Source organism: Prionailurus viverrinus, unplaced genomic scaffold (genome assembly GCF_022837055.1).
Source record: "Prionailurus viverrinus isolate Anna unplaced genomic scaffold, UM_Priviv_1.0 scaffold_33, whole genome shotgun sequence".
NCBI lineage: Eukaryota > Metazoa > Chordata > Mammalia > Carnivora > Felidae > Prionailurus > Prionailurus viverrinus.
This window is the reverse complement of record NW_025927604.1, coordinates 114,241-141,818: the sequence shown is the minus strand read 5'-3', so window position 1 is coordinate 141,818 and position 27,578 is coordinate 114,241. Positions and strand designations below refer to the sequence as shown.

The following is a 27,578-nucleotide window of genomic DNA, read 5'->3' as shown; positions in this document are numbered from 1 at the left end:
CACTTAAATGTTTTTCCAAAGTTTGTTTATTTTTGGGAACGAGAGAGAGAGAGCGTGCGTGTATGGGCCAGAGCCAGCGGGGGAGGGACAGAGAGGGAGAGAGAGAGTCCCAAGCAGGCTCCACACCGCCAGCCCGGGGCTTGAACTCACAGACCGGGAAATCATGACCTGAGCGGAAGTCAAGAGTCCGATGCTCAACTGACCAAGCCACCCAGGCGCCCCGTGAGTTTAAGTTTTAGGTATGATTTTAGGTAACCGGCAGCTGGACACTGCGGCCTGTAGAACCTCGCCCTCCAGGTGTGGTCACCGACCTGCCCTCCAAGCATCGCCTGCTGCGCGTCAAGGTCCCGGCGCCTCTCGAGTCTGCAGTCAAAACTCGCCTTTGAGCAGACTCCCCAGTGGGCCGGACGCACAGCAGACTTGGGGAGCCGGGCTCCAGGCGTGGACGCGCGGGTCGGGCGGCCTTGGCCAGCCCCTGAGCATCCCTCTTGGCCGTTCTCTGTGCCGGGGCCTAGACTCAGGTCATGGGTAAAGGGATTATCAGGACAGGGTCCCAGGGTCACATCTGTGAATTTGATGCACCATCTGCTACATACAGAGGGACAGGATGTGGCCCGTGTTCTTAAGAATCGCTTCCAGAAGGGTAGACAGACGTGTCAGCACGGACCTGAGGACATGGGCACCGGGGAGAGGCCGGGAGCTTCCCGGAGGTTCCATCAGGGAGAGCTGGGGGGCAGGAGGGCAGAAGGGCAGGCCAAGCCTGGTGAAGAAAACCAAGGACTGTGACAGACTCCCACACCGCACTACCCGCCCCCCGGGCCTCCCAGGCCACGTGATTGGGACCCCCCTCCCCGGACGCTCTGAGCTCCTGCTCCCGTTCCCTGGCTCAGGACTCAAGTGGCCTTGGATAGATCTTCTTCCTCCGGAGCTCGGTTTCTGCACCTGTGAGGCAGGACCCGCCTGCTGCCCAGGGTGGCGTGGCCACGAGGGCCAGCCGCCATGTACCTGTGCTGTTCCCGCCTCACTGAGACCTCTTCCTCCAGACCGTGGGCTCCAGGGCAGGGACCTGAGTCTGCCACTGGCCACCAGGGGCAGCACCGCTTATCAAGGTCCACGAGGTCACATGAAAACTCTGGGGGTACCTGCATTTTCCTAGGGCCGAGAGACCTTCCCCTCTGACGAATCCCCCAAAGGCTGTCATCTCCAGAAGCATTGCCGGGTGTGCAGAGTAAATGCATTTGCAGGAACCTTCTAGAGACAAGACTGAGTGATAGCTGGCCAGGCCAGGAGCGGGAGGCCACTCACTAGGCACAGTGGGGGTGGGTGTTTGTGGGAGGGACCGGGATGTGGGTCTCCAGCAAGGCTCCATGAGACTCCTTGGCTTCTCCAGGAAGAGTGCTCCACCTCCCAGCCGCCTCCCCCCCGTTGCCCTTGTGACATCACACAAGCTCGGCCAATCTCCAGAAAGTTCCGTCTTGCTAGGTGAGGGCCCTATAATTCTCTCCTGCGGGCACCAGACCACCACGGGACCTGGGCTGGCTTGTGGGGAGCAAGAAATCCAGCCCTAAACACTGGACCTCGGATTCCGAGGTGAGGGTAGGGTCCCCTTTGTACATAACTTCCCATTTTAACGCTGTCCTTGCCACGGTTTGGGGGACGAATGGCACCATGGGCATCTGCCAGCTGGAAGTAAGGGCGGGGGCGGGTCCCCAAACCCTGTGGACCCGGGGCCGGGCGTGGGGCTGGCCAGACACCAGGTGGTGTTTCCAGTGAGGTGCCAGGCTGGACCCTGCTCCCCTGCTGTTCGTCCTCTCCCCACCTCACATTAAAAAAAAATTTATTGGGGCTCCTGGCGGGGGAGGTCAGCCAGTTAAGCATCTGACTCTCGATCTAGGCTCAAGTCATGATCTCATGGTTCATGGGTTTGAACCCTGTGTCAGGCTCTGTGCTGACCGGGCAGAGCCTGCTTGGGATTTTCTCTGTCTCTTTCTCTCTCTGCCCCTCCCCTCCTCCTCTCTCTCTCTCTCTCTCAAAATAAATAAATAAACTTAAACAATTTTTTTTATTTATTTGAGGTCCAGTGTAGTTAACATACAGTGTAATATTAGTTTCGGGTGTACGATATCGTGATTCGTCACCTGCAGACGACACCCAGGGCTCATCACAAGTGCCCTCCTCAATGGCCGTCTCCCGCCTAGCCCACCCCCCGCCCAGCCCCCTTCTGGTAACCATCAGTTTGTCCTCCGTAGGTAAGAGTCTGTCTCGTGGTTCCTCTCCCCCTCTCTCTTCTTCCCTTTACTCATTTGTTTCTTAAATTCCACGTATAAGTGAAGTCATGTGGTTTTTAACTTTCTCCGACTGTCTTCACTTAGCATTACACTCTGGCTCCATCCGTGTTGTTCAAGTGGGGAGATTTCGTTCTTTCTCACGGCCGAGTGATATTCCGTTGTGTGTGTGTGTGTGTGTGTGTGTGTGTGCATGCGCGTGCGTCAGTCCATGGACACCTGGGCTGTTTCCCTGTCTTGGCTGCTGCAAATAACGCCGCTATGAACGTCGGGGTGCCCGTGCCCCTTTGAATTAAGTGCTTCTGTACCCCAGGGCAAATACCCGGTAGCGTGATTGGGCCTCGTGGGGCGCATTCTTGTCTGTGGTGGGAGACTCTTCACGCCATGGGCTCCGAGACTGTGGGGGGAACAGACACCAGTCGTGTGGCTCCGGGGGAGACAGTGAAGACTTCACTGTTTTCTTGATGGGTAATGGACGGGCGGGGCTGTGCTCTGACACAGGGGCCGGGGCGGCCTCCCTGGAAACGCGTCCCCTCCCTTGTGTGACTGTGTGACCCTGCCTCTCCGGGCTTCTCTGCGGCGGGTACAGTCGCGTGTCACTCTCCGGCTGGCGTGAGGAAGGCACGAGGACAGGAGTGGAGATTCAGGGCTGAGGCTTGCAGACCTCCGTTCTCTTCCGTGTGCCCGTCTCACGTGGTGACGCTTACTGGATGGAAAGCGTGGCGGGAAGCCGCCCAGAACCAGACCCAGACTTCCCCCGGAGGCCCCAGCTTGCACGCAAGCCTCACTGGGCTACGTGAGTTAAAGCCGGCCTGGCTGGACCCGCCGAGGGGCCGGCACAGCCTGAGCGCGGTCAGCAGGGCATCTGGGGGGCTGAGGGCCGGGCGCCCCCAGACACACAGGCCAGCCTGGGGTCCCCAGCGGTGTCAGCGAACGTCCTGTGTGCGCCCCCGCGCGTCCCTGATAACGGGCACAGGCGATGCGGCCACAGCCTCTGGCCCCCGGGACCCGAGGGGCCTCGTCGTCCGTCCCAGAAGGTGAAAGCCCGCTGCGTCTCTCTGACCTTGTGTGTCGTGAAGTCCGAATAGAGAACTCTGGGGTGCGTCAGGTTGTGTCACACACCCTCAGGGTCTCCACGCAGATTTGTTATCTTACGGTCTGCAGCTCAGAAGTCCGGCTGGGCTCGGCTGGCTGCTCTGCTGGGTTTCACAGGCGGAGTCAGAGTGCCGGCTTGAGTGCAGGAGGCTCTGGGGAGGGCAAGGGAGGGGAGGGAAGAGGCCGCGTCCGTGCTTGCAGGGCTGAGGTTCCTGGTTCCTTGCTGGGGCCAGCGGCCGCCGCCTATGGCTCCTCCAGGGCTCCGTCCGGCCCTCGCACGCTTCCAGCCAGAGAAAGGTCTCTGCTCGCACCCCATCTCCTGAGATTAGACGGCGGATTCACCTGTTTTGTTCAGGAGCCCCTCCCCCTCTCAGGGTCGGTCGACACACTCGTATCTGCAGAGTCCCCATTGCCGGGTGAGGTTGCACGGTCACAGGGGCCGGCAAAACTTGGTTTTGCACCGTTGCTGGCGCTTTCCTGGCATTGCTGAGAGGCTGCTAGAGAGCTCTAAGATCATTCCTGAACATCGGCCTTATGTCTAACTAAGGTCATTGACGACAATGGAAACAGTGGTGCCCTCCTGCAACGTGCACTGATGGCCAGATCCTGCCCCAGCAGTAGAAATCTCTCTCCTGTGCTACCAGCCCCACCTGGCTTCCGAGCGCCTAAGATACGGCGAGTGTGACCACGAAACCGACTTTTCTTTTGCATCGGATTAAACCTACATACCCATGTGGCACGGGCTAGCATCTTCGGGCTGGGCCACTGTCACGCCCTTTGCGTGCTCAGTACCTCACGGGGAGAGTCTCTGCTCTTTGCAGACCTGACTTCTCTGTGGAAAGTGGTGGAAAGGGGTGGGAGTGGCAGCAGAGGGAATTGGGGCTGAATTTTACCTGCGTCCCCCCCCCCCAGCCCCCGGCTGTTTCCGTTAAATTGCACCGGGAGATTCATGCTCCTCTCGGATTTGTCTCTGGTGGCGCCTCTGTGGTATTTTACAAGGCCTGTTTGTTTCTCTTTTATCGCGGTGAAGCACCTTCTGACCCGCTGCAGTGGCAGGGCTTGGCCACAGTTGGAGCCTTAGCAGGAGAATGATGAAGTGACTGTGTCCCCGGAGCCGTCGTGAGGGTCCCTTCACGGCGCCCCGTCCCCCGTGGGGCTCACAGGCTAGGGGTCAGCCAGGGGCGGGGGGCTGAGGACAAAGCTCGCGGAGAAATCTCCGCCCCAAAGCGATTCACTTCTGCCAATTCCAACAGATGTGTCCAAGCACCAGGTTTCATTTGGAAAGACAAACATCGGCCTCGAGGCCTGGCTTCGCAGTGCTTTTCAGGGAATACACGCGCGTTTCAAGGAGCTTGGGGAAAGCGTGTTCATCCGGTTTGAGGAACGGGCTGGGTTATGTCACCCCAAGTGCCACCTGCACCTCAGAGGCCGGGACGGGAAACGTCCCGCCTGCTTTACAGCGTCAGCCCCAGAGGGCACCGCTACCCTGACTGATGTTTTCTGAAGACGAGCTTCCCATTTATTGACTTGCTAAATGGAAACATTCATTTCCAGAAGGGAGCAGTCTTTTTTAAATTTTTATTTATTATCATTATTTTTTTAAATATGAAATTTATCATCAAATCAGTTTCCATACAACACCCAGTGCTCATCCGAACAGGTGCCCTCCTCAATGCCCCTCACCCACCCTCCCCTCCCTCCCGCCCCCACTCAACCCTCAGTTTGTTCTCAGTTTTTAATAAGAGTCTCTTATGTTTTGGCTCTCTCCCTTCCTCTCTAACCTCTTTTTTTTTCCTTCCCCTTCCCCATGGTCTTCTGTTAAGTTTCTCAGGATCCACATAAGAGTGAAAACATACGGTATCTGTCCTTCTCTGACTGACTTATTTCACTTAGCACAACACTCTCCGGTTCCATCCACGTTGCTAGAGCATTCTTTTTTTAAAAGCAAGAGCAGAAGTGGCTTATTGTCTGATGGAGGGTGGAGCCTAAAAACCGGATGGCTTGAGACTGGTCCCTGGGAGAAGCGTGTCAGACGCCTCCCTGGCTTGCTCTCCCTCCCGCACACCTGCAGCACGCACTGCCTGGTGGAGGCGATGGGAGGCGCACAGAAGAGAAAGATGAAACACGGCAAGGATGGCCAGAGCTTCCCCCTCCCGCTGCTCTCCGGCCAGCGGGGTGGCTGGACCGCAGGACCCCGCCCCACGCTGCTGTGACACCTTGCTTTTTCCGCCAAACCCGGTAGCTGGGAGAAGGGGCGTTAAATCGGTGGCTTTGGCAAACTGTTAGAATGCTCCGTCCTGGTGCATAGGGAGCTCGCTGCAACTGCCCGGGAAAAAAATCGAGCCTTTTCAAAAGAACGACCGGGTAAATCAAATGTTTTGTGATCAAGACGATGAAATACCCAGCAAGGCTTTGCGGTGTGCCCGTGACTGGCCTGGCACTGTGTCACCTCGTCCAGGATACAGGTCGGTTACTAAGCTGTTGCTGTGGGGGGAAAGCCTGCAGCGACCCACAGGCTTGGCCAGGCCCCCATCTTGGCACCTGTCGGGCCGGCCCTGAGCTCTGCGCTCCTGAGCCCGCGTGCTGCCCGCTGGAGAGGCCGCCGGGCCCGAGCTGGGACACGGCAGACCGCCAGTGTCTCGGCCTTGACGGGTTGACCTGGCAGGAGAGCTCTACGCAGAAGCCCTGTGACGTCAGCCTGCGCGTAGGGCGCGTGTCTGTCCTGTGGTGCAGTGTCCGTGGTAGTGTTAGTCTACACGGCGGTGGAGGGCTGGGCTCTTGCGCCCTCGTTGCTCAGTGCTTTCCCGGCACAGTTGAATAAAACTTCCTGGGACGGAAGGTGCTGCGTGTGCTCTGTCCAACACGGAAGCCACGTGTGGTTCCTGAGCACCGACATGTGGCTAGTGGCAGGGAAAACGACATTCTTAATTTTATTTAATTTCGATTAAACTTCCACGTGTTAAATAGCCACGCGTGGCCTGTGGCTTCTCGGTTGGACAGCGTAGGTGCAGACGAATGTCGACCTCTTCTTCCGTGGCCCCCGTGGCCCGTCCCGCCCTCACGCCTGGCACGTGCTGTCTCCCTTGTCCCTTCTTTTCCTCGAGTCCCAGCTCAGGCGTCCGCTCCGGCAGGGAGCTCTGGAGCCCTGGTGGTCGCGCTGCGAGTCCGCCACTGCGATCTTGATCAGCACCGCCGGCCGCGTCCGCGACCTGCCCTCCGCGTGAGCCCGCCACGCAGGTGGGACCCGGTCCGTCACAGCACTGCCTAGTCGCAGGCCGGTCGACCCGCATGCCGCGCGCGTGTGCCCGGGGCTCTCGCGTGTCAGTCTCGTCTGGGCGGATCCGGGTCGGAAATGTGGTTCGCGTTCCGGCTGCGTGGTTTATACGGGCTGCCCGAGCTCCCAGAGGTGCATTCCCTTCATTTGCAAGATGTGAATAACATAAAATCGCAGAGCTGTTGTGGATCAAAGACATAAAATATGTGGACTGTGCGTGACGTTATTGCAAACTCACGATCAGCGTTAGCTGTTTTCTTCTGCACCTTTTCATCCTCAGGAAGATTTTAGTTCAGTGAGGGAACCAGTATCTTATCTATTTATGTATGTATTTTTTTTGAGAGAGAGTGAGTGCGTACGTGAGTGGAGGAAGAGCAGAGAGAGAGAGAGGGAGACACAGAATCCGAAGCAGGCTCTAGGCTCCGAGCTGTCAGCACAGAGCCCGACTCGGGGCTCGAACTCATGAACCGTGAGATCATGGCCTGAGCCGAAGTCAGACGCTCAACTGACTGAGCCACCGAGGTGCCCCTAAACTTCTCTAAGTTTTTTTAATGTTTATTCATTTTTGAGAGAGAGAGAGAGAGAGAGAGACAAAGCATGAGCAGGGGAGGGGCAGAGAGAGGGGGAGACACAGAATCCGAAGCTCCAGGCTCCGAGCTGGCAGCACAGAGCCCGATGCGGGGCTCGAACCCACAAACTGTGAGATCATGACCTGAGCCGAAGTCGGACGCTTAACCGACTGAGCCACCCAAGTGCCCCATGGGAACTAGTATTCTCAAACAGAAAATGAGTTAGAAAACATTATTCACTCACCCGTTTAATGGACAAATAATTACTGTGCAGCCTGTGTGTAGCAGGCAGGGTTCCAAGCCCTGGGGAAACACCAGTGGACCAACAGATTATTGTCCTCGTGGAGCACACGTCTAGTTGGGAAAGACAGATGATAATAAACCAGCAGATCGTACCGTGTGTCCGCCTGTCACTCTACCTGGGGGTCAGAGCGGGCCTTCCTGAGAAGGTGATGGTGGAGCACGGGCTTGAAGGGAGGGGAGGGCGTGTGCCACACAGAAGGGGGGGAAGAGCCTCCCAGCAGAGCCACGGAGGTGGGACATGCCGTGGCACTGGTGGGGGGGGGTCGGGGAGGCGTAGGGGGCCCTGGATGGGCTGGTGGGGGAGGGCCCTGTGGACCTCGGAAGGACACCAGCTCCTCCTCTGTTTGGGAAACCACACAGGGTCTTAACTTTTGACTCTACTTAGCAAAAGGTTGGTCTGGTGTCTCGCTGAGGACAGACGGCTGCAGAGAGGGAAGGACGGACACAGGGAGGGCCCCTGGGGGTGTTTTCATGACGCAGGAGAGAGACGACGATGCCTCCCCCCACTTTGTCTCTCTTCGTGCGTGGGGACAGTGCGTGTAAGACGTATAATTTTACCGTGAACGATTTCATCGTGTACAGAAGCAGGTGATCTTTGGACCCCTCACGTACCCATCACCACTGACACGGTTATCGAGTCCTGGCCAGACTGTTTCATCCACGTGTTGAAGTACTTCCTCTCCTTCTCGGATAATTCGGAAGGAAATTCCATATGTTGTATCATTTCAGGGTTCTGAATCCAACTTCAGACTGGATTCGAGGTGTCAGGGGAAGAGGAGACAAATGAAAGGTGACCCTGAGGCTGTTTGGGCGGCTTGAGGACGACGTGAGTCCAGCGGGGGAGGGGAGCCTGAGTCCGGGAGGACCTCGCACGTGGGGCACGCATCCCGGGGACAGCTGGGGTTGGCAGGTGGAAATCCAGGAAGGCGATATGTATTTGGGGACAACCAGCATGCGGGTGACGTTAGGGGCCCGGGGACCGTGTGGGGCCACCGGGGTGAGAGGACGCAGCAGAGATAGGGACCCTCCAGCATGAAGAGCTCAAGGGGGAACTGCCTGTTCTTTGAGTTATTACAAGATCATCGCAGACAGTGTTCCAATTCACATTCCTGACAGCAGATGGTGGGTGTCTGTTTGTTACAAAAAAGTGTCCATTTCATGAGGAAAAATGTCATATTATGAGGAATCACGTTCTTGTGATTTCAAGGAGAGCTGACTTCTCATGTGCATTGACCGTTTGTGTTTCTTCCATTGTGAATAATTCTTTCTTTAAATGTTTGTTTATTTTTGAGAGAGAGAACCAGCAGGGGAGGGGCCAAGAGAGAAAGAGGGGCACAGAATCTGAAGCAGGATCCAGGCTCTGAGCAGACACCAGCGAGCCTGTCGCGGGGTTTAAACTCACAAACTGTGAGATCGTGACCTGAGCCCAAGTCAGATGCTCAACTGACTGAGCCACCCAGGTGCCCCCTTATTGTGAATAATTCTTTTTTTTTTATTATCTTGTTTTATTTTTTATTTTTTAAAATTTACATCCAAGTTAGCATCTAGTGCAACAATGATTTCAGGAGTAGATTCCTTAGTGCCCCTCCCCCATTTAGCCCATCCCCCCCACAACCCTTCCCGCAACCCTCAGTTTGTTCTCCATATTTATTTATTTATTTATTTATTATTTTTTTAAATTAAAAAAAAATTTTTTTTTCAACATTTTTATTTATTTCTGGGACAGAGAGAGACAGAGCATGAACGGGGGAAGGGCAGAGAGAGAGGGAGACACAGAATCGGAAACAGGCTCCAGGCTCCGAGCCATCAGCCCAGAGCCTGACGCGGGGCTCGAACTCACGGACCGTGAGATCGTGACCTGGCTGAAGTCGGACGCCTAACCGACTGTGCCACCCAGGCGCCCCTGTTCTCCATATTTATGAGTGTCTTCTGTTTTGTCCCCCTCCCTGTTTTTGTATTATTTTTGCTTCCCTTCCCTTCTGTTCATTTGTTTTGTATCTTAAATTCCTCATATGAGTGAAATCGTATATTTATCTTTCTCCCACTGACTAATGTCACTTAGCACAATACCCTCCAGTTCCATCCACGTACTTGCAAATGGCAAGAATTTCATTCTTTTTGATTGCTGAGTAATACTCCATTGTATATATAGACCACATCTTCCTTATCCATGCATCCATCGAGGGACATTTGGGCTCTTTCCATACTTTGGCTATTGTCGATAGTGCTGCTATAATCATGGGGGTGCGTGTGTCCCTTTAAAACAGCACACCTGTATCCCGTGGATAAATGCCTAGTAGTGCAATTGCTGGGTCATAGGGTGGTTCTATTTTTAGTTTTTTGAGGAACCTCCATACCGTTTTCCCGAGTGGCTGCACCAGCTTGCGTTCCCACCAACAATGCAAAAGAGATCCTCTTTCTCTGCATCCTGGCCAACATCTGTTGTGCCTGAGTTGTTAATGTGGGCCATTCTGACAGGTGTCAGGTGGTATCTCATTGTGGTTTTGATTTGTGTGAATAATTCTTAATGAGATGTTTTTTGTGTAGTTTTCTCTTTTCACCACGAGGGTAGGAAAAAAGGTAGGAACGAAGGTCATCCGTTGGCTCAGGGGTGGGGCGACCTCTAGGCCGGCCCCGAGTCCCCCGGCCTCCTCCCGTGCCTCCCCCGCTTCTCCAAATCTCTGCTTTCTCACCTTCAAAATAAGGGTGCGGCGGGGCGTGGGGGGCTGGGTTAAGTTACGCCAGCCCCACTGGTGATACCACAAACGGTCCTGGATGCTCCTGGATGGAGCCGTCTCCGTGCTGCGGTCTCGGATGGTTCCAGAGCATTGCTCGGCATGGGTGTCTGGGGCATCGGTCTCCCCCATGGGGGACTCCGTGTGGGCAGGGCATGCATTCTCCTGTGTACCCCATTTCTAGCCAGGGCCTGCCAGCTAGTTGCTCAAGAAGTGATTTTTGAATGGATCTAAACAGTATTAAAAGCAAATTATTCCTTTCTAAACTAGAAAAATTTTCCCCTTTAAAAAATAAAAAAGGGGCGCCTGGGTGGCTCAGGCGGTTGGGTGTCTGACTTCGGCTCAGGTCATGATCTCGCGGTCCGTGGGTTCGAGCCCCGCGTCGGGCTCTGTGCTGACAGCTTGGAGCCTGGAGCCTGCTTCTGATTCTGTGTCTCCCTCTCTCTCTACCCCTCCCCCGCTTGTCCTCTGTCTCTATCTTCCAAAAATAACTAAACATTAGGAAAAAAATTTAAAAAATGAAATAAAATTGCAATTTGAGGCAGTGGGATTCATGTATTTGGTGGAACTTTGTTCTTACGTAGTTCAGAGGGAGTGTGCTCTCATTCACTCCCGGTTCAGTGTTTGCGCAAAGTCCACAACCCGGAGCTGGGGACCCTGGAGTGCGTGGGCACCCACCACGTCCACTGGACAATATGTGTGTTGTCGAGTGTCTCAGACCTTGGTTTGGGGGACCCGGGTGAGGGCCTCGCTTGCTCACGCGGGTTCTGCTACCCCCTACGCCCGAGGCTGACCGAGCCTCCCTTCTCATTGCTAGGAAGCATGGCCGACTCTCCCAGGGAGGGAAAACCGGCCAGGTCTCTGGACTTCACCCGGCTGGTTGACATGGCCTCTGAGTCCGTAGGAGGAGAGGTAAGTGGGGGTCTCACGGCAAGGAGGACACTGCAGGAACCTAGTTAGAATGGCCAGAATCGGGCCGAAAGTCCAGCCCATTATCGCAAAAGGCTTCCGAAGAATTTTTAAGAAACTGGGGACAATTCTAGCAAAGGCAGTATTGCTTTAAGCTTAGAACAAAAAGACATCCTGCACCTGTGACCAGTCCTCCGTCCCTCTGTGTTTTCTCACGGTATAGACAGTGGTCCTCAAATGTCAGTGTGGGGATTACCTGGAACAGTTGTTGACAAGCACAGGGCACTGCGATACCGTACCGGTAAAGTGCAGAGGCACTGAGCGCCAGCACCTCGCAGGTGTGTCGTCCGGTACAGACGGGGCCGAGGGGGGCGTCCTGCCCTCCAGAGGCTCCTGCTCCCCCAGGGAGACAGGTGCTGCGGGAGCCGGGGGCCGCGAGTCGGGCGGGAGGTGCTGGGAAAGGCTGTGCGGCCCCTGTCTGCACAGGGGGTCTTCAAGTGGGAGAGGGAGCCGGCGAGGAAAAGGGGTGAGGGGCCGCTTCGGTCAGGATGCCAGGGGAGGCAGCGAGGCGTGCCCCAGCTGGTTGAGTGTTTCTGGAAGTCATCAGGGGCTTGCTGGGGGGCACGCGCCCGGGGAGGTCGGAGAGGCCCCGGGTGCCCCGTGAGGGTTTCTGCCGAGGCACCAGCGACGGGCCTGGATGCGTTCCCGCGTGTCTGCTCCGTTCACCCGGGCTTGGCCCTTGCAGACTCTCAGCGGGCGGGTCGGCCCCGACACAGCCATGATCCCCTCCACTCTGCCTCCACGACAGTCATCCGCAGCAGAACAGCGAGGTCTCCCCTGGACTGTAGGTTCTGGGCTGGGGTCCGAGGACAGTAGTGTCATTAGAGGCGAATTATGCTCGGAGGCTGAGACTGGCTTTGCCAATGATAGCTCAGCAACTAGTAGCCTGCATGATCACGATTCCTAGACAACACGCCCAAACCCGCGACACTAACTACACTCGTGGTCCAGGCAGCGGGGAGAGGAGATCAATGAAGTCCGGGGCTAGGCGAGGTGTCCTTCTCTACAAGCTGGTTCTCCGTAGAGTCAGTCCTTCCAGCCCAGAGCTGGGGGCCGGCTGCCGGCCCGGGTCCCTCGTGGCTGCTGGAGGCAGCACCAGGGCACACGGGCAGGGCGGCTGCTCCGATGGCTGGCACCGTGGGGCCGTCACGCGGCTCGCACCGCCACCCACGAGGAGCGGCCTCGGCAGGACAGGGGCAGGGGTCCCTTCTGCCGAGACCGTGGCCCGGGTCCAACCAGGGCCGCCTGAGGAGGCTCGGCCCCGGCAGCCGCGGTGTGTCGAGATCTCCGGAGAGCTACTCACATCGGCAAAGTGGAGCCTTGCCCAGAGCGGACCCTCTGCCTAGACCCCACAGAGTCCCGGTAGTGGGAGTTTCAGTGTCCCTTCCGTGAAGCCGCTGTGCTCGAGCTGCTGAGCCCTCGCGACAGGTGCCGGTGACAGCGTCCTGACACGGCTTCCTCCACGTAGACAGATGCCCCCTGATGAACACACCTCACTTCAGCCACAGACGAGTGGCCTTGCAACCGTCACCGGCTAACTCCCGACACCAGTGCCCGGGGTCCTCTCCCGACGGCAGCTGTCACGAGGGTCTGGCTTCGGTCGGTGGGGCCGCGGCCCGTTTTGTCCAGAAAAGTCCATTTACACCTGTTTTCTTGGGGTGATGAGTAGCAGCCCCCTCCCTCTCACAAACGTCCTGCTTTGGCTGGTGAATTACCAGGGCCCCCCTCCTGCAGGGCGTCCGACGGTAAGACAGCCGAACCACAGGCATGGCCCAGGGTGGTGTTTTTGGGCCATCGCTCTGTGTGCGAGCGAGTCACAAAGCCCAGTGTCCTCCATTCGTGAAAAGGAGGGTTGGTGCAGTTTCTTCCTGAGTGTAAGAAGTCAGCACGTCCCCATCCAGATGGCCAAGGGGGGCAGAGTACAGGCTGGAACAAGCTGAGGCAGGCCACGAAGTCTAGACGTGTCAAAAGCATAGCGGCTTCATTGCACAGCGTTATCTCCCCCTGGCAGTTCCACGTTTCCTTCTACCGTGTCTTTTGCAAAACGAAAGAAAATCGTTTTTAACTTATGGTCGTTTTATCTTTACTTCTTTCTTTCCTTGTCTAGATTTTATTTGCAACGGATGATTTTTTTGCTCCTGCGGAAAACCTCATAAAGGTATTGTCAGCGGGCATCCCGCACCGTAAAGGTATCGTAAGTGGGCATCCCGCACCATGAAGCGTTGGGGTAGAGCCGTCTGTGCCGACACGGCAATTAGAATCTGCCCGGATGTTTGAGATGGGAGTCCTGGAGCGTGGACCGGTAACTGGCACGTTGGAACAGTAGAAGCATGTAGAGATCTGCACCGGCTCGTGCTAAGACACATTGGAGACAGACGGGCATCGGACACAGGGACGTGGGGGGCCGCGTGGCTTCATGGGAAAATCGCTGAGATCCTTGCATACTGTCCTCTGTCTCACGCAGAGCTCATAATCTGGGCCAGGAAGAAATCTGGCACACACGTTGAATTTTGGGGACGCGTCTTACCTGCCTAATTGCAAAAGTGTAGGACGTGCTTATTAACAAAACAAGAGAAAAAACAAACCTGAAAATATAGGGAAGAAAGGAACCTCGGCTGGAATCCTGCTACCCTGCTACGCCGGCCGTGGGGTGTGAGTTCTCGTGAGTGGGCAGCATGCTGTCCTCCACCGTGGTTACCGGCCATGTCGTCACCCTGGTGACCGGGCCCCTCTTTCCGGGCAGGACCTGGCCAGGTCTAGAGCATGTTAAAGTATGACATTCCAAGGACATCTTACATACATTAACTTCCTCCTCAGAGAAAATGACAATAGGATGAGGAACAGAGATGTTGGTTTACTTGTTCTAGGTCACACAGCTAATAGATGTCAAAGCTCTTTTCATATTACCATATGTCTGTCTCTAGAAAACTTAAAAATTTTTTTTCAACGTTTATTTATTTTTGGGACAGAGAGAGAGAGAGCATGAACGGGGGAGGGGCAGAGAGAGAGGGAGACACAGAATCGGAAACAGGCTCCAGGCTCCGAGCCATCAGCCCAGAGCCCGACGCGGGGCTCGAACTCCCGGACCGCGAGATCGTGACCCGGCTGAAGTCGGACGCTTAACCGGCTGCGCCACCCAGGCGCCCCCTTTTTTTTTTTAATTTTTTTTTCAACGTTTATTTATTTTGGGGACAGAGAGAGACAGAGCATGAACGGGGGAGGGGCAGAGAGAGGGAGACACAGAATCGGAAACAGGCTCCAGGCTCTGAGCCGTCAGCACAGAGCCCGACGCGGGGCTCGAACTCACGGACCGCGAGATCGTGACCCGGCTGAAGTCGGACGCTTAACCGACTGCGCCACCCAGGCGCCCCTGTCTATAGAAAACTTAAATGCCTACACACTTTGACCTGTTATTCCACGGGTTTATCTTATTTGCAAAAGTAGGCAAAGATGTGTAGAAGATATTCATCCCAGTGTTGTTTGGAGGGGAAAGAGCCAATCCAACCGTCCATCGGTGGGACCCATATATGAACTTCCATATATGGGACACTGTGTAGCCACTAAAAGGAATAGGCTAGCTGTCTACACACGGAGCAGCTCCGAGGGCCGGGGTCCAAGGGTACAGCTGGGCCTCAGCGTCCCGCCTACGCCTCACGCACTTGGGCCGGATTCCTTGTTAAGCAGTCTTTTCTGGGTTGCCTGGGAGACGTACCCTTTCTGGCTCTTTCTTTCAGGATGCCGTAGGCTGCATTGGGGGGGGCTGCGCCGTTTGTGGGGCCACGGAATTCACTGCGATGGGGTTTCAGCTGTCGCTACGGCCAGTTAATTCTATGCATCGAGGGCCGCAGAGAAGCAGGATTTCTTTCTCTGGAGGTGTCGCAAAATGGGGCGGCCTCTCCTGATCTGGAACGGGTTACCCGAGTGCGAGGGTCGCGGCAGGCACCCCCAGGCCGGCCGGGGATTCCCTCCGAGTCCCCGTTGGCGTGGGTCTCCTGTCCCTCGGGGGGACAAAACGGGCCAGGCCCTCGCAGGGATGGCAACCACCCCCTTGTCTCCGTCTCTGCTTTAGAGCAAAAGCCCAAGCTTCAGAGAAGACGAATACACGGAGTTTGGGAAGTGGATGGATGGATGGGAGACCAGGAGGAAAAGGATTCCAGGTACTGAGACGGCTCCCTGTGGCAACGCGGCGAAGCTTAAACGCGGGTGTTGGGAAGCCGGGGTGCGTTCCGGCAGCTCCGTCCCGGGTCCCCGGACCTCACGTGACCCTTCCGAACATCAGGCTCGGAGGGTTTAGGAAGGGGTCGTCTGTGCGCCATCAGGTGGAAAGGAGGATGTGCTGCTGGGACAGCGGGGGTGTTGGTGAGGCTGCGGGGGGCGGGGCGCACCTCCCCGAGCGGGGTGGCAACGTCACAGGGTGGCGTGCGTGTGTGCGTTGCGTCTGCACGGCTCTCTGAAGAGGGTGCTCTGGTCCCTCCTTGACTGCTGTGTAGACGGGCTCGCCCACGCAGCCCCCGTCCCGTCACCAGTGAGAAGGGCCGGCTTTTATTCGTTGCTCCTCACCAGGCTCAATGAAAATACACCTGTTAAAGCTGCAGACGCGCCTGCGAGAGCAAACTAAATCGGCATTGTAACCGGGTTCTTATCCAGCTGATAACTGGGTTCTTCGGTTGCCTCAAGTGCTACAGAGGTCCTGGATATTTCCCACGTCCATTAGCAGCTGCTGATGAATCTGGGCATTTCCAGGCCGGGTCTACACGTGACCACAAGTATCCAGGAAGTACTGGGTGACCTGTGGCTTGTAGACTTCTTGCGCTTTAGCAGCCGCGGGGAGGGGGCAGCTGGGCCCCGCAGAGCCTGAGGCGACGGCGAGCAAGCCGTTTGCCGGAGGCCCAGCTGTGCGCCAAGCACCTGCCGAGCGGGGCGGGTTGTTCTCTACCCTGGACACAGTCACGTTTGAGTTTTGGAAGCTGATCTCGTCCCTGATTCGCAGTCGAAGAAGCGAGCTCGCAGGGGCCGGTTTTCACTTTGGAACCAGAATCGGGTCTCCCTGGACCCAAGGCCCGTGGCTGGGGCGGAGGGCTGTCGTGGGGGCACGGGGCGTGTGTGGCCGCTCTGAGGGCATCTTTGCGTCACAGCCGAGAGTGACCCTGCGTGCCCTCTTCTGGGATGGGAGGGGGTGTCGCTGAGTCTTTTCTTCATCTCGGTCCTGTTCGATCGCGCGCTTTGTCTGCCGAGTTACGCCTGACGGGGATGCCCTCGCTTCCCTCCCATAGGTCACGACTGGTGCATCATCAAGCTGGGGATACAAGGGATTATCCGGGGCTTCGACGTGGACATTTCCTACTTCATGGGAGATTACGCTCCTCGGATATCAATCCAAGCAGCAAACTTGGAAGGAGGTGCCTTGGGAACCGTTCCCCTGGCCTGCCCCCCCTCCCCCAGCACCCCCTCCCCCAGCACCCCCGGCCCGTGCAATTTCCGCCCAGACAGGTTCAGCAACGTGTCTAAGGCCACGTTAGTGCCACAGGCTTTAGAACTTGGGTTCCCAGTACAGTGTTCCGTGGTTTCTGAGTTTTAGCTTGGCCACGTGTGGAGTTCATTGTTCCCACGGTCTTGGGGCCTCGCCGGGGCGAGCAGGGTGCAGGGGAGGGCAGTGCGTGGGCTGCTGGACGGTGTGGAGCCAGGCGTGGGCCGGCTGTGGGGTGGTGGCTGTCCCTGTGGGCACAAGAGTGCGGCAGCCACGGAGTTGTCAGGAAGGGGTTCTTTGTGCCTCGTGGAACGAAGCATAAGTACAAGTCAGACCCCTGCTTTCGCTCCTTTGATGGTACCGTCTGATGCTGGTCCCAGCGTTACTGTTTTTAGAAGCAGGGACCACGATGTGTGTGTACGTACACGTGTTTAGGGAAGATAAATCCCGCCGGTTGGCAGATTTACGCTGAAAGCACTGTGTCCACAGCCCTGTACGAGGCTCTACGGAAGGGGACGGGCCCTGCTCCCGACACTGGGGGCACCTGGGAACGTAGGTGAGGACAGGACAGGTGCTGCTGCAGAGGCAGGAAATGCCTGATGCCAAAAAGGAGGATTCCTTCGGAGTCCGATCCGGGATCGCCCAAGTGTCGATTCCAAGGATGCCGTGGGGGACGGTCTTCTTCTGGCCTTGACGTTGCAATTTTCCAGAACCTCCATTGATCCGACTCCTGAGAACTCGAGTCGTGTGATAGATTTGCTGCAGCTAGACTCACCCTGGAGATGGTGTTGTATTTTGACGAGCAAAAGTACTACCAAATGTACTGCAGCACCTTCTGGAATTACTCAGTATTTCAAATGTCGAGGAACTTCAGCAAGTCTATCACTTTGATCATCTGATACTTTGACTTAAGGAAGCTTCTCTCTGGGGTGATTTGGCGGAATAAAAACGAGCAGACCGCCCACTAGGAGTATATTGTCTTTGATTCCGAGCGCGAACCGTAACGGCGTTGGTCCCTCTGCCTCCAGATAAAGCACCCGAAATGCCACAGAGAGGAGCCAGGACAGGGGCCGCGGCCACCCCGGCGGAGTTTGAGGCTGTTGCTAAGGTGCGTCTGCTAACAGGGTCGGCGGCTTGTCGCGGTGGCCAGGGCACAGGCCTGGCCACGAGGGTGCTTCTTAGGGACACCCCACCCACTCGCGCCTCTCCTCATCTACTCGTCCAGCGTCACAAATGGTTTCTACAGCCCGAGTGAGGTCTCGCGATGTGTCTCAGGGGGTCTGCCCGGCCCTGCTACCTGCCAGGTGCTACCCCGATAAGATAAATACAGAAATCGGGAGTATGACTTTACGTACCTCTTATGCCTGCTGAGTCTGGTAAAGGAACCACGTGGACTTGCGCTTTTTTGTACATTCCTGTCTTTTAAAGCCTGTCCAGTCGTTAATTTATATTGTGTTTTACGAAAGTGTTGATCCATAACAGACTGGGAAATAAACAGAGAGGAACAACACACAGGCCCTTCAGTCTGAGGAATGCTGGTCACGACGTTCAGGTCAACCCGTTCACCCCAGGTCTCAGGGTCCAAGGGAGCAGCCTGGTGTGCACCGATGTTCACGTCACCAATTCTGGTTTCTTCTAGAATCCTCGGAGGGAGTCCCAGATCTTGTCCCTTCTTCCCAGCCCTCCCTGCCCGTTCCCCTGCTGCCATCGCCCGGTGCCTATTTCGATCTGGCTGAAAAGCCCTCAGGGCTTTAGTCTGCTTATTAAACCTGGGACTTGATCTTTATCGGTATTTTTATTGAAGTATTTTACTAGGCAGCCATCATCAGGTTTTGTTCCAAAGTATCTCTATCCTGTAGGCCCCACACGAGCACCAGGGTGAGAGAATTTACTGTCCTTGGGGCCACTGCTAACACTTTCTATTTATTGCTAGCTGGGGTCCAACGACTGGAATTACTTGGTTCCCATGACAGAGCTTAAACCAGGAAAGCCTGCTTCCAGCCACAATTATTTTCCTGTCGACTCTCAGCAGAGGTGGACTCACGTGAGACTCAACATTTTCCCGGGTAAGTACGATGTGGCCCCATCTGCCGTCTTGTGGCCTCTTGACTTGGTGTGGGCACGTTTCAGGGTGAAGGCACTTATCTCTCTAGCATTTTCGGGTGACAGGTGGCCCCTTTTTGTGCCCTAGGAAATTCTCGTCGCGGCCCAGCCATCCGTTGGTAGTTATTGAAAAAGCACCAGGTCAATTAGGAGGTGATGGGAGGGAGTTGTGTCAGGTTAAATGTCTCCTAACACATTCTATTTCGCCAGGTGCACCAGCAGATGAGGCGGTGTGTGCCAAAGTCCCTCATTTTCTCTTACTTAACAACTTTGTTGTAATGTAATTCACCGACTTGCAGTGCACCGTTCAGCCGGGTATATGCCCGGGTTTTATGCCAACACAGTCTGGTTTTATTTATTGCAAATATCAAGACCGTTCTACTGAATTCTTTACGGTTTAGCCGGGTATATGCGGAAAAACACAGCATAGGTGCAACCATCACCACGCTCAATTTGAGAACACTACTCTCACCTCAAAAGGAAATCCTGTATCTTGCTCTCAACCCTCACCTCCCTCGGCCCTCAGCAGCCACCAGTCTGCTTTCTGTCTGGACAGAGTTGACCATGCTGGACATTTCACATAAATGGTCTTTTGTGACTCGCCTCTTTCGCTTACCATGTTTTCAAGGCTCGTTATCAGGGGTACTTTATGTCTTTCCGTGGAGGAACGATACTCCATTGTATGGATAAACCATACTGTTTATGTGTTCATCTACTGATGGACATTTGGGATGTTTCCACCCGTTGGCTATAAAAACGCTGCGATAAATATTCCTTTACGGGTTTTTGTGTGGATATATGTTTTCATTTGGGTATACACGTAGGATTGGACTCGCTGGGCCATATGATAACTATGTTTTTATTTACGTTTTTTGAATAAAGTTTGAGAGAGCACATGCACGTGTGAGTGGGGGAGGGGCAGAGAGAAAGAGGGAGAGAGAGAATCCCGAGCAGGCTCCACACTGCCAGCACAGAGCCTGACGTGGGGCTCCGTCCCATGAACAGCGAGATCATGACCTGAGCCGAAATCAAGAGCCGGATGCTTAATGAGCCACCCAGACGCCCTGATAGCTACATTTTTAATTGTTGGAGGAACCCTCCGGTTGTTTTCCACCATGGTGGCACTATCTTACGTTGTCACCGACAGCGTGGGCGGGTTCCCGTTTCTCCATATCCTCACCAACACATACTGTCATCTGCCTGTTTGATTGGAGCCATCCTAGAGGATATGCAGTGGGGTCTCCTTGTGGTTTTGACTTGCATTTCTCTAGGACTAATGATGACGAGCATATTTCAGTTCTGTACTTGGCCATTTGTGTGTGTTTATGTACAGATCATATATGTATACACACACACACACACACACACACACCCCTACACGTTTTTTTGGAAAGATATCTTTTCAGATCTTTTGCCCATTCTTAAGTTGGGTTTTTGTCTTTTATTGTTGAATTGTAAGAGCTCTTTGTATTTCCTAGATACAAATCCTTTATCAGATTTACAAATATTTTCCCTGGGGTTCAAGTATAAAGGGGAAGGAAGCAGTGTTTTGTCCTGGAGTGGCAACAGGTTGCTTTAGATGAGTCACTCTCAGAGCGTGGAGTGGCATGCCTGATGTCCCTGATAGTTTTGATTAAAAGCGAGGCTGGATATGAAGTCTGTAAAGAAGAATCTTATTTTTTAAAGACCTAAAATCAGCTTTACACTCAACAGGCAAGTGTGTTCTGTGCGTCGGAGTGAATCCCGATGCTCCGTGAACCAGAGGAGGGATTCCCCTAAGTTAGTTTCTGCTGAATGACCCCCTCTGGTGTAATTTTTAGGGTTTTATGCCAACACAGTCTGGTTTTATTTATTGCAAATATCAAGACCGTTCTACTGAATTCTTTTCTGATCACTCACTTTCATCAAGGTTTTCGTGGAACAATATAAGGGCTTGGTTTCAGTAGAATAACGAAGAAAGCTGTTTATGCAAAGCTTCCTCCCATCTTCCAGGAAGTACTATTCAAACACATAAAATATTCGCTTTCTCAGACTCCGAGAATGTGAGTTGATGTGGGCGGCTACTGTGTGCTCTGCAGACCTACTCTAGGCTGCTGTGGTTCTCAGAGCGATTTGGTTTTGTGAACACTATCTTCCCTCTTCTCAATCAGTGTTTTTACAAAAATAGAAACATAAGGCTCTTTTATGAGTCTGTGTGGTATTTAGCAACGCTAATTTGTGGCCCCAAACATTGTATCTCTGGTGGTTCTTCCAACAGCTCTTTGACCTTCCTGGAGTTATTAATCCAATAAGAAATGTCAGCACCTGCTGTGTGCCAGGACCAGTACTAGGTAGAGACAATAGAGAAGCAAACGAGATAGATCTTTCTCTTTCAAAGATTTTATATTCTGGTTCTGAGATACTGATAGCAGGGGCTTAAACAAATACATGACAAGATCATTTCAGGCTGTGATTTGAGCTCTGGCAAAAATTCGCAGGAGGGGATGATGACTCACCCAACCTGGAGAATCAGGCGGGGCTAGGCAGAGCTGGAGGGAGATAACTAGACAGTGACAGGAAGAGCATCTCTGACGCCATGACACATAAGGTGACACCTAAGAACAACAAATGGCCTTTTGCAGAGCTGGGAAAGTAGTTCCAGTACAAGGGAATGGTGGGTGCAAAGGCCCTGGGGCAGCTGGGTTGGTGTATTTGAGAAACAGAGCAGACAGGTGTGGAGAGCTTTGTCGTTTATGACCCACAAACAGCCCCCTCTCCAAGTAAGAAATGACCACGGCCTCTTTCCTTCTCAGACGGTGGGATTGCACGTCTTAGAGTGTATGGTTGTGGACAGAAGGACTGGACCGCAACTGATCCCAAGGAACCGTTTGACCTCGCAGCCATCGCTCACGGGGGCGCCTGTGTAGGATTCAGCAACGCACACTTCGGGCATCCCAACAATATGATAGGTGAGATGCTGCTGTGGGAGCTGGCCTGCATTTGGGGCGTCTGGGCACCCGCACTAAGCACCCCAATAGGATATGAGCGACTTAGGGGGTGTCATCTTGAAGCACGGGGGTGGATGAGATCAACCATCCACACACAGGATTGGATGCCCTCATGATGTGAAGTAAATCAGTTTTCCTTCCTGATTTTCCTTCCTAATCTTGGCTGGAAGGGAAGAGTAAAACTTACCCCATGGCTGCATGTGAATTTATCAAAACGTTAAGTTGAATGCCAATAATTTCTGTAGCAACGTCCAGGCACAAGGGATCTGTGGTTTTGTGACTCCCACGCATTCATTCTCTCACTTAAGATAAAATCCTGTGACACTCCCATTAAATAATGTCGCTTCTGGCAGGAGTCGGCAAGGCCAGGTCCATGGCTGATGGCTGGGAGACCGCAAGGAGGCCGGACAGGCCACCGGTGTTAGAGGTGAGAAGTTCAAAACGGCCACGATTCAGAGTCTCCTCTGTCTTGTTTTAAGTTTACGTCACGGAAGCGCTTCCTTCCGGGACCTCGTAGGCAGCATTCCGGAAGTACTGCTCGTCGTTTCCCGCATCGCCTACTGCTTCACGGTGACACCAGGGCGGGACCCAGAAGGCGCACACGCGGGCTGCGCCCGCTACTCCAACGAATGGTTGAAATGCCGCCGGTTCTGTAAGAAAGGGTCTACAATTTAATGATATAAAACCCGTGGATAAGTTCACTGGTTGACCTGGAGGCAAAAAACCCCCACCAGTGTCATGGTTTTCAGTACCTACGTGTCCCTGGGTGAGACCACCTACGTATATGAGTATGTGACAGACAGGGGGCTCAGCTGTTCGGTTTGCCTAGTAACTAATGCGAGATAAGAAAGTCAAAACAAAAGCAAAACAAAACACCTTGCACTTTGTTAACCCCACTGAAAACTTCCCCGGACAACACCCCTCTCTTGGGTTAGCCTCCGTGTCAGCCAACACTTCCAATGGGAAGCGGACGACTCCCGTTGCCAGAAACCAAGTTTGGAGGCAGATTACACAGTGGTATAGATTTGACCAAGAACGTATCTACTTTGAAAGGTCAAAACGAATTGATTAGAGTACCTAGGGGCTGGGTTGGATACAGACCCTTCTGTGTGTCTCATTCTACACAGATTTACAGTCGACATAGAAAATCACATCAGAAATTTATAAAAACGTAGCAATTACCCAATAAGCTCCTGAGTCCACACGAGGCATTTAAGGAATAATAGACAAGGGGGGCAATTAACACAGAAAGTAATTTATATACCGGGGCATAGGAGACGCTCTTCCGTAGTAAGAAATAAAAGAAATGTCATCAGCACATGTCGACATTTTTCACTCGCTGTTTTCAGAATTCGTTTCCTGAATGGCCTCAAGCTGGCTTCTTTTTATTCTTTTTCCTTTTGAATCCCAGAATGACGAGAACGGTAGTCTCCTTGTTCCGGGTTGCGAATGGGCAGTCTTCCGGCTGGCACATCCTGGAGTGATCACTCAAATTGAAATTGATACGACGTATTTTAAAGGTGAATGTAGAACCATCAGGCAGCGCACAGAACCTGCGTGCTGGTAACGCAGACCACGCAGATGACGTGGTCTGTGGGCGTGGGGCTCAGGACGGTGGGCTTGGCACTTGGCTTTTGCACTCTCCGGGTGTGCAGTTTTGAGCAACTTCCTTTAGCTCTGCGGGCCCACTTCCCCCTTTGTAAAATGTCAGAGTTGAGCTGGGTCACCCCCCGGAGTCATCCGAGATTCTGTGATGCTCTAAGACTCTTCACCGTAGGGGTCCCGAATCTCATTTGGAAAGAGCCTGTGCAGTTGTTCCTGGTTAGTCCCGTCCAGAAGAACTGGATGGGGGTGTATTCTCTTGGGGGGGGGACTAGGGAGATTGGTTGGGGGGGGCATTTCCTGTCCAGGGTGGACTTGTAAGGCAGGGAGCTACACGTTTTCAAAAGTGTGCTATTAGTAAAAACATATTCGGACAAGTGCCGCTGGCATTTGAAACCTACTTTCTTCTGAAATATACACCTGTGTCATTATATGGACACAGTTCAAGAGGGGTTATTAAACCTTTATAATTGTCGGGTGAAATTTCGATAAGTGCTGGACTGGATGTTTCCCGACTGCTTACTTGTCTCAGTAAGCGGTGGCAGTTTATATTCATACCTTGGATGCCTGATGTTTAAATGTCTTGCGAATCATCGTGGCCTCACGCGATTACTAACGACTGCACCAAGGCACAGTATGTGTTTAAGTGGCACAGTATGTGTGTTAAGTGTTAAGTTTCTTCAGTGGTAGTGGATTTAAGTTAATTATTTTAAGACACAGTATGGATGATTGTGACCTAATTTTAGAAGACTATTTTATTTATTTATTTAAAAAATTTTTAAAAAAAAAATCTTTATTTATTTTTGAGAGACAGAGAGACCCTGTGTGAGCAGGGGAGGAGCAGAGAGAGAGGGAGACACGGAATCCGAAGCAGGCTCCAGGCTCTGAGCTGTCAGCACAGAGCCTGACGCGGGGCTCAAACTCACGAACCGTGAGATCGTGACCTGAGCCGAAGTTGGGACGCTCAACCGACTGAGCCGCCCAGGCGCCCCTGGAAGACTATTTCAGATCTGATTAGCGGGTCACTGCTTTCACTTTTGCACACAGCCGACGAACAGCTCATCTTGGGTCGGGGGAATGCAGCCCTGCTATTTTCTTGTGGTTCCTGGGTGCTTGTGTTTCTGGCAGTATCTTCAGTCCATGGGTGTCTGCATGGATGATGTAAATCGCTTGCTAATTTTGTGAGCGATAGTTTAGTTAGAGCCCGGGAACGGCCAGTACGTGCACGTAACCAGGGAGCCCGGGCTGCGCCGTCCTGAACTTGCTGTCGGCCCTCTCAGTTCTATCACAGCACGAGCACAGTCGCGGCCCGAGGGGCGTGCCGCCCCCAGCTGTAATCTCACGTACACGAAACCTAACAGATATGCACGGATGTGTGTAGATACTGAAGAAACAGAAACAGAAAGAGTGGCTTTCGTGTCCTCCTCCCACATCTTTTGGGTTTTCATGTGCCCTCAGCAGCGTGCTTGCACCTTGGAGGTCACCGTCTTAAGAGATGTGCCACAGGGGGCATGGGAGCGCTGAGTATTTTTTTCCTGTGATCAGAACCCCCTCCTCTGTTGATCTTAAAGTCTTAGGCACCCCTACAGCAGTTCTCCCCGCGAAGAGTGTGGGACCCTTCCCCTGAGGTCTCCTAACCCCCCTGGGCACGATTCTGAGGAAATTCCAGAGAGGAGAGAGACTCAGGACCACATGTGTTACTGGGCGAAGGCATAGCACACCTGGAAGACGGCACGTGGGGTCGAGGCCAAGCCCTGGCTGGTTAACTTGGCTCGGTCTTTCTTTTTGTTTCACGTGACGCAATGCGGTGAGGTAAGGAAAGTGTCTTCCAGCCTCCCGATAGTCTGGGATGAGCCACATAGCAGTGTGCAAGTAATTAATGCTGCAATCAGGGATGCTTATCAGGTACCTTCCACTTCCCAAGTAAAATGCCGTACACGCAAATTCAAAGGTGCCGGCCCATTAACGCGCACCGAGCGGGTTTTGATTCCTCTGAAAAATGAACTCCCGCATATCGCGTCAGGCGATCCACCTCCGTCACAGATGGGTACGTTCCGTCTCTCACATGCGTCCTGCCTTTGCTTTTCTTCAGAGAGAACAACGATTTGTCCTTTGCTGGGTCTTTGAGTTGATGAAAAAGTCAGCCAAACTGCCGAGGGCAAGCAGAGTGGAGGAAGTGACCCTGAATTTGTCCCGACAGGCAATTCGCCCGACAGCTGTAAGCTGGACGGCTGCATCCTGACGACTCAGGAGGAGGAAGACATGATCAAGCAGAAGTGGGAGCTTCCGGGCCATAAGTGGAAACCGCTGCTTCCCGTCACGAAGGTATGGCGCCCACAGGGACCCGGGAAGGCCGGACCCGCCGTCGGGGCCGCTTTGCTCAGATTTCCTTTCCAAACCTTCTGCTCAGATTAAATAGTAAGACGCACAAGCTTCTAAAAACCGTATCTGTGCATTTATGTAATAGAAAGACAGGCTCTAGTCTTTCATTCGTGTGCATTTCTAACAACCAAGTTTTGTTTTAAACCATCATGTACAAAGGACATATGTATGTGTGGAAAATGTTTCTGCAGTGTATTGACTTTCTAGAAGGGGTGACTAATATATTTAAAGCTAAAGCTATAACAATGTGTCCTCTTGTGAGATGGACGTGGAGATGTTCCAGAAGCGTCCTCTTTGCTCCAGTAGGAGGACAGTCCTTTGTGGGTCAGAGTGGGGGTTGAGGGGTGCTCCCACGTGGTGATGGGTGATGGCCTCTGGGAGGCACCAATATGGCCACTTCTCACTTTCTTTTTCTTATCGGTGTATCCACTTAATTAACCACTGAGAACCACGAACATCATGGACCCGAGTGTTCATGTTAGCATTACCTGGGCTTTTGACCCCTGCTAGCCTTCCTCTGTGGTAAGCCAGCCTGTTATCAGTGAGTAACTGGCCTGGGTCACGGGCCCTGAGTCCACGCCGGCTGGTCTGGGCCTCACTCCGCGTTATTACAAGGACCGCTCCCTGCCTCTCTTTCAGCTGTCCGCCGACAAAAGTCACTTGTTCGACAGCCTGACCCTGGAGCTCCAGGACGTCATCACGCACGTGAGATTCACCATCACCCCGGACGGGGGCGTGAGCCGCCTGCGCCTCAATGGCTTCCCCAGCTCCCTCTGCCTCCTGCGCCCCCGGGAGAAGCCCATGATGAGGTTCTCCGTGAAGGCAGGCTTCCGGGCCAACCTGTGACTCCGTGCGGCCGTGCGGTGGCCCCGTCGCACTCTTCTCTTGAAGGGTGTTTAACATCTGAAACTTAAGAGGTTTCTGGCAATTAATCTTTTTAAGATCAACGTAATTCCTGGTGATTTAATAAAGCGGTCATGCTCAGACATTGGTACGTGTATCTACCGTCGCTGTGGAGCGTTTTTGGTCGTGTGAAAATTGTCTGTGGTCGTGAAAGATAGGTGGTCTCTTAAAGATCACTTTTTTAAAAAACACTACAAGATATTTACAGAATTGAATTCTGTACATTCTGCATGTAGATTCAGTAAGTGATACTTGTAGCTTATTGTCTTTAAAAGTTTAAGCCCATCAAAACCACTGGAAAAACATATTTCTGGAACCATTCATCTTCTCAGCTCAAGAGGATGGGCCCGTTGTTACCCAGAATAAGGAATGACGTTCACAAGGACACACACCCCCTTGAATTGTTCTTCCCCGGTGAAGGTGCGTTCCGGATGCTAAACCTTTGGGACACTGTATGCTAGCTGTGCTCGTAACCCGGCTTCTCACATGCCCTGAATGGGTCCACGCAGTTCCTCCTGGACACGGTTTTGATTGTTAAGATGGTCCTGATGGCCCCCGCTTCCGGCCCATCCCCCAACCTTTTCTGCATAGGAGGTTGGCTAGTGCGGTGGGAAGGTGGCTGTGAATGTGTCCGGCCTCTCATTCTTTCCACCTTTGCAGAGAGATCACAGAGGCTGCCTCCTTCCCCTCACTAGAGCTCTGTCATCCCCACCTGTCCAGGCTCTCGGATGCCCCCTCACCTGTTCTCACCCCCTGCCCCCCAACCCCCACCTCTCGGATGCCCCCTGACCTGTTCCCACTTCCTGCCCCCCCACCCCCCCCACCTCTCGGATGCCCCCTCACCTGTTCCCACTCCCTGCCCCCCACCTCCCCACCTCTCAGATGCCCCCTCACCTGCTCCCAC

At 53.8% G+C, this 27,578-nt stretch overlaps 1 protein-coding gene across 3 annotated transcripts; it reads left to right on the top strand.

Moving 5' to 3' along the window:
- Positions 1-1,501: 1,501 nt before the first annotated feature.
- ALLC (allantoicase) lies at positions 1,502-26,757 on the top strand. Of its 3 annotated transcripts, XM_047845218.1 has the most exons (13): positions 1,502-1,590; positions 8,256-8,352; positions 11,079-11,173; positions 13,338-13,388; positions 15,300-15,387; positions 16,504-16,629; positions 17,726-17,805; positions 18,631-18,763; positions 21,593-21,748; positions 22,141-22,214; positions 23,199-23,307; positions 25,590-25,714; positions 26,411-26,757. In XM_047845218.1, exons 3-13 carry the CDS (start codon positions 11,084-11,086, stop codon positions 26,615-26,617), a joined length of 1,239 nt encoding a protein of 412 aa, XP_047701174.1. In that variant the 5' UTR covers positions 1,502-1,590; positions 8,256-8,352; positions 11,079-11,083; the 3' UTR covers positions 26,618-26,757. The 3 variants fall into 3 exon arrangements, with proteins under 3 accessions (XP_047701174.1, XP_047701172.1, XP_047701175.1); XM_047845216.1 differs by lacking the exon at positions 8,256-8,352; XM_047845219.1 differs by lacking the exon at positions 8,256-8,352 and having other exon boundaries at positions 1,502-1,596.
- The last annotated feature ends 821 nt before the right edge of the window (positions 26,758-27,578 follow it).

Coding starts and splice junctions, on each gene's coding strand:
- ALLC (XM_047845216.1), top strand. CDS start 11,084: ATGGCCGACTCTCCCAGGGAGGGAAAACCGGCCAGGTCTCTGGACTTC. Junction 11,174..13,337: donor CTGAGTCCGTAGGAGGAGAG/GTAAGTGGGGGT, acceptor TTCCTTGTCTAG/ATTTTATTTGCAACGGATGA. Junction 18,764..21,592: donor GAGACTCAACATTTTCCCGG/GTAAGTACGATG, acceptor TTTCCTTCTCAG/ACGGTGGGATTGCACGTCTT.